General features: G+C 48.3%; 1 protein-coding gene across 1 annotated transcript; it reads left to right on the top strand.

The window, feature by feature from the left end:
• Positions 1-1,056: 1,056 nt before the first annotated feature.
• On the top strand, positions 1,057-5,967 carry TMEM35A (transmembrane protein 35A). The gene is made up of 2 exons (XM_009907323.2): positions 1,057-1,509; positions 4,571-5,967. Exons 1-2 carry the CDS (start codon positions 1,390-1,392, stop codon positions 4,955-4,957), a joined length of 507 nt encoding a protein of 168 aa, XP_009905625.1. The 5' UTR covers positions 1,057-1,389; the 3' UTR covers positions 4,958-5,967.
• Positions 5,968-6,196: the final 229 nt, after the last annotated feature.

A 6,196-nucleotide genomic window follows, 5' to 3' on the forward strand; every position in this document is an offset into this window, starting at 1 on the left:
GCTCTCTCCAGCTTGTAAAGAGATGGAGCTGCCACAGCCTGGTGGTGGGTCTGAGTGAGTGGAGCTCCCTTGTGATGTGTGAATTGCATGTTCTTTTGAGGACTTCTTTTGATTTTTTACTTACTTGGTTTGATGTTAACTTTTAGGTTATCCTGGTCATCTAGGCCAGACCAGCAGCAGAACACATTTCTACAATCAAGCTGTTAAATTCAACTCTCCTGTGAAAGAGAGGATCTGGTTTGAGTGAATTAAGGTTGATAAACTCTGAAGGAAACAGGGAGAACTGCCTGTAGTTCTCAAACTTTTAACTGCAGTTCCAAGGATCTCTGAGCTTGGGATGATAACAATAGCCACCAATTCTCAAGCCATGGGGGCTTGAAAGAGATGGGTTTAAGACTTGAGGCTTGCTGCCACCAGAAAGAGGTGATGGGGAGGTTCCTGACAGGCACAGGAAGTGTCACTCCTGTAATACCCCACGAGTGTAAGATTTTTTTGGCACACTGTTGCAGGCTCTTCTTTTCAGTGTATAGGTTGGGATGCAGTTTTCCAGCAGCTCTGGTTTGTATTCTCACTCACACAGATCTCACTGTGAGATCTGAACTGATTTCTTCTATAGCCAGGCTATGCTTTTGTCAAGAAGAGATTTGTTGCAGATTAGAGGGGGAGAGAGAATGACTTCCTATCAGGAAGTAATAAAGGATCAAGAAACCTCTCTGCTGTGGAGTCTGTGGAGAACTGCATATACCAGGACAGGTTTTATCTGCAGTGGGGGAAGGTGGCACAGTGGCCTCACTGTCCCTTTTTGGCTTGAGGTTTCAGGAGAGCCAGAGGGGCAAGACATCTTTTTTTTTTCCTTTTCTTTGCTTTTATAGGGTAAATATATTAAGCAATGTGTTGTTTACTGTGTCTTGAGCATCTGAAACTAAAAGCTGCCTCTGTACAAGAGATCTCTGGCCACGTTTCCTCCATGGCAGGTTACTCCTGTGCCATCTGCTAACGTGTCCTCGTTTCCCAGTAGTGAGCATTTGTGCTGTGCATTTGAATGCCATCCCACATCCCCAGAACTGGCTCCGTTTCGGGGTTTCTGAGGGTAATTTATGGAACGTGCAAGGCAACAGAGGATTACTTAATGGCAGGAGTGGTAGGAACGATCATTGCTCAGGAGGTGCTGGAGCTGCCTGGCTCCGGCTGCATGGCTGCCGGGCATTAGGACCCGGAGGTTGCTCAGTGGAGGAGGCTGAAGCTCCCTCCCGCTGTCATCCTCGCTGCCGCTGCAGCTTTATTCCTCATCTCCTTCAATGGTGACTGGCTACCTCCCGCCCGGACTGGCAGCCGGAGCGACGAGGCCTCGCTACGACTAGTTCCCAGGAGCGGTTCCTGGCGGGCTCCATGGCATCTCCCAGGACTATCACCATCATCGCCCTCTCGGTGGCCCTGGGGCTCTTCTTCGTCTTTATGGGGACCATCAAGCTGACCCCGCGGCTGAGCAGAGATGCTTACAACGAGATGGTGAGTGCAGCGGCGCCAGCATGGAGGGAGAGGCGCTGGGGCTCCCTGCCCTCAACCTTGCCGCAGGAGCAGCCTTTGCGGTGGGATGCGTGGAGGGTCACCGCTCCGGAGCCCGGAGCGGTGGGCGGGAGTGGGAAGAAGCTTATCTGTCTCCTTATTTGATGGGCACAGAGACACAAATAATACATAGTGCCGAGAATATCCTGGCAGCCCTAACCTGGGTTACGTCTGAGCCTATACACGGAGAAACCTCTTGTGGGTACGGACGGGGAGGGGGAGGCAAGGAGACGAGGCCGGGGCGGGGGGAGAGTAGACCGATGCCTGCAAAAGATGGGGACGCAAGGGTCTCGGGGACGCAAGGGTCTCTGAAACACAACGGTCTCTGAAACGCAAGGGCTGAAGAAGTGCCAGGCGTATAGGAGGCAGGTACGGCTGATCCCTGGAAGCATGCCTATCCCCGGCCGGAAGGCAGGGAAAGCAGATATGTCTGCCTCAGCAGCCAGATGATCCGAGTCAAAATTCTGGGCTTTAAAGCAAGGATAATGACACTGGCTGTCCCCACCTCACCAGGCTTCTGCAGGGATTAATTCATGACCGTTAAATGCTTTGCGAGTCTTAGCTGGCAGAAGAAGATACTGTTAAAAGTAACCTTATTATTGTCATCAGCCTGGGAAATGAACCTCTCCTCCCCTTGCCTAATGGAAGAAGTATGTGCATTTCCCAGATGGTGAGCTAGTTCGTTCTCCTCTCCGCCTGGGGCCAGCCCTGCAGCAGAGGTTTGGCAGCTGCGAGGTGCAGGCAGGCAAGGGACCGGCTGTCAGGTTTTCCTTCCTTGTCTGTGTGTGTTTGTTCTCCCGCTGCCCCACCTCCCGTCCCCGTTGCATTTATTGCAGTGACTGAAAAGCATTGGTATCATTTTTGTGCCCCTAAAAACCCCAGTGCTGGAAGTTTCCAGCACGTTCTGCTCTATCCCTTTGCTCCACCTGCTCAGCTGCTTTTCCTTAGATCTCAAATAACATCTGAATCACAGTGCCTCGTCTACAGCCCAGCACAGGAATCTCACAGAGAAAAATCATTAAGTAACTCAAGAGCAAGAGACTAAGAGAAAATGTCCAGAAAACAAAGCTCTTAAGATTCTGCTACATAAGGGACAGGGGGGGAAAAAAAGCACTGAGACTTTAGAAGCATTGCAAAATCCTTGCTCTGTAAAATATTTTGCTTCTCTGCCCCTTTCTGCTTTCCCAAGAGTCAAGCCTACAGGAAGGAACGATCTCTGTTTTTACACAGAGAAAGCAGAGCTACTTGGGTATTACACAGCCCCCATCATTCTTAATAGCCCATATTGTATCCCATTCAGGGCTCATTAGGCTTTCATGCTCTTTGCTGTGCTGCATACCAGGGTGGCCTGTCATGTAATGGAGACAGTTAGTGAAAACCTGATCTTGCCAATCAATAAGCATGGCTTCTTGCCCTGAGCAAATACAGAACCTCTGTTATCTCCCCACAGCACCAAACGTGCAGCTTTTCATTCACCAAAACCCAGACACACTCGTTTCTCTATTAAAATAATTAAAATACCAGAGTACTTTAGGACATGCTAATAGCACATTTCTTTGAAAAGCTGTATTCCCCCCAGTTGTTTAAAAAGCCTTTGCTCTGAGGAGAGGTTTTTCTTCAATGAAGATTTAAAAGGCATCCTTACAGTGCATACACTTGATGTGTCATGAGATCTTCAAATTAGTAGCAAAAATGACAATGCTGTATATTTTTAACCACATGTGAGGTGTGTCAGCTCTTCTTAGAAGGAAGGATCAAAATTTAGAGAGGAGTGGGGAAGTTCTGCTTGCCTGTAGTGCAGGATGGAAGTCAATCTACAATGTGATCAGTACCTGTGAGAGCTGAAACTCCGCTTTAATTTCCCTCTCCCTGTGGAGAGGGGCAGAGAACACAATAGCAAGAATATCTGCAGGGACAGTATGCTCAAGTGCAAGTGTCTCCAATAACTAGGACCTTTATGAAAATATATTACATTAAATTCTTGATTGGAAAACAAACAAACAAACAAAACCAATAAACCCACAAGTACCTCATGTTCAGATGCAAAAACTTGACCACCTCTGTCCTTACACCCATTCTTCTCTGAAAGAGTGTGGAGGCCATGTAAGGAGGTTGAGGCTTGCAACTTACAGTGTTTTTTTAAATCCAGCACAAACCAGGGAGCAAAGGATGTCAAATGTCAGCTTGGTTTCATCCTAGGAAAGAAAGAAGTGTGTAAGCACAGGGTGGAGTCGGTGAGTCTCAGCTTTGGTGTGTACTCTCACGCTAAGATAGTACTGCCCATAAACACTGGGATACTGTAAGCTGCTTTGAGGTAGAAAGTGACTTCTGTCTAGCTGTGCCTTGACTTTTCAGGGTGTGTTAATTAATCATAAAGGATGAGCTGCTCTTGGAGAGAGGTACTTGTTTGTACCAGCATGGTTCTACATTGCTAATGTTACCAATTGTAACGTCAGATTTCAGGGAAAGGTGCACCTGGACTGGTCCTAACTCTAAATATGGGTGCTAGGTTCCAGAACTGTTTTCCAGCAAGGACACTACACACTGACAGTGTCACTATCCCTCCAACAGATGCTTTAGGGAGGCAGATTGGATATTGTGTCAGAGGTGTATCTGATGACCAAAGTGATCACAGAATCACCAAGGTTGGAACAGACCTCAGAGATCATCCAAGTCCAACCTGTCACCATAGACCTCATGACTAAACCATGGCACCAAGTGCCACGTCCAGTCCCCTCTTGAGCACCTCCAGGGATGGTGACTCCACCACCTCCCTGGGCAGCACATTCCAATAGCTAACGACTCTCTCAGTGAAGAACTTTCTCCTCACCTCGAGCCTAAACTTCCCCTGGCGCAGCTTGAGACTGTGCCCTCTTGTTCTGGTGCCGGTTGCCTGGGAGATCATTAGGTCTGATTGCACATCAGTATATTTCAACATGGGAAGTCACCTTTGCCTTTACTTTCTCACATTCTGGTGTTCTGCACTATCACTGCTTGCTTTCAGAAACGAGCATACAAAAGCTACGTGCGGGCCCTCCCCATGCTAAAGAAGATGGGAGTCAGCTCCATCCTCCTCCGCAAGAGCATTGGTGCCCTAGAAGTGGCCTGTGGCATTGTCATGACACTGGTGCCCGGTCGCCCCAAAGACGTGGCCAACTTTCTCCTCCTCCTCCTTGTGCTGGCTGTGCTCTTTTTCCACCAGCTAGTGGGGGATCCGCTGAAGCGCTACGCCCATGCCCTGGTCTTTGGGATTCTGCTCACCTGCCGCCTGCTGATCGCCCGCCAGCCTGAGGAGCAGCCGCCAGAGAAGAGGATCCTCTCGGTGAATGGGGATGAGCAGCCACTCATCCACGAAGCAGCTTCTGAGAAAGGCAAGATGAAGGTATCCTAGTAGAGTGCGTGTGCGAAATACGGACCCTCGAGGCAGCTCCCTCCAAAGTCACCCAGAAAATTTGGGGTTTATTTACTTATTTATACCTTTTTTTCTTTTCTTTTTTTTTTTTTTGGTCTAAATAAAGTTGCTCTTGGGGTCTGTGAGACACATGGTATGTCTACACTGTAGTCTTGCTTTTGCTGCTGCCCTGTAATTCAGAAAAACACAAGCTAGCTTTCACCAGGACAGCATGGAGGTACAGTGGGCAGCCTGGCTGGAGTAGTGCTAGCCTCAGCAGGAGCTGTAAAACCAGCCTGAGAGCATGGGCAAAGAGTTGGGCAGGTAGTCATGCTCACTTGGTACTGCTGCAGGAGGGAGATTCACCTCTGAACATCAGCCCTGAGCCCCATGGCGGTTGAAACCTAGCCTGGATGCACTCGTCCGGTGTGGCGGTGTTGACAACAGCAGCTGGGTAGAACATAACCAGAGTGTCCTTGTGCCAGCCTGTGCAGCCCCATCCACAAATCCACATTTCCTTTCCCATAGTCGAGGGTGGAAAGAACCCTACTGAGCACTGAAGTGCTATTTGTTGTGTTTGAGAGGGATCCCATAGCCTTTGCTGCTTCTGTGCCCAGTCCTTTCTTTGGACTGGTTATCCAGGGAAAAACACTCAATGGCAAATACCATTCTGCTCCCTGTTTCCTTGTAAGAGAAAGAACCTAGAAGAATCTCCCTTTCCCACACCTACTTTATAGAGTTGTCAGTTATTGCTGATAAATGAGGGTCTTAACACGTCCAGGTACCTCACTGTTCATCCCACATACAGCTTTGGTGAGCAGGGGCAGGGGAGAAGTCCTGCCACTAGAGCCTGAATCCCTGTGTGTTGTACATGAAATCCTAGGGAGTGTCGTAGGAAGCATGTGTTACCTCTGCGTGCGTTTGTTTCTCTTGATGTTTGTCTGTTTTCACTTCTTCCTTATTTTCTTAATTATTCATGAAAATAAACTTTTTGAAATTTGGAGAAAAATGTCTCACCAGAAACAGATTTTTTGTTTGTTTGTTTGGTTTTGTTTGTTTTTTTGAGAGGCACACCTGAAAATGTGGTGGGGTTTTTTTTTTCCCCCTCCTGTGCTCAAAACCTGCACCCTAAAACGGGCAAAATCTTGTCAGGGGAAACTCAGAGAAAGGCAAGGTAATGCAGGATGGAAGCCATCTGGACACTGCTGCACAGGCTTTTAAGAGACATTTGGCCATTTT

Source organism: Dryobates pubescens, chromosome 18, assembly GCF_014839835.1.
Source record: "Dryobates pubescens isolate bDryPub1 chromosome 18, bDryPub1.pri, whole genome shotgun sequence".
Lineage (NCBI taxonomy): Eukaryota > Metazoa > Chordata > Aves > Piciformes > Picidae > Dryobates > Dryobates pubescens.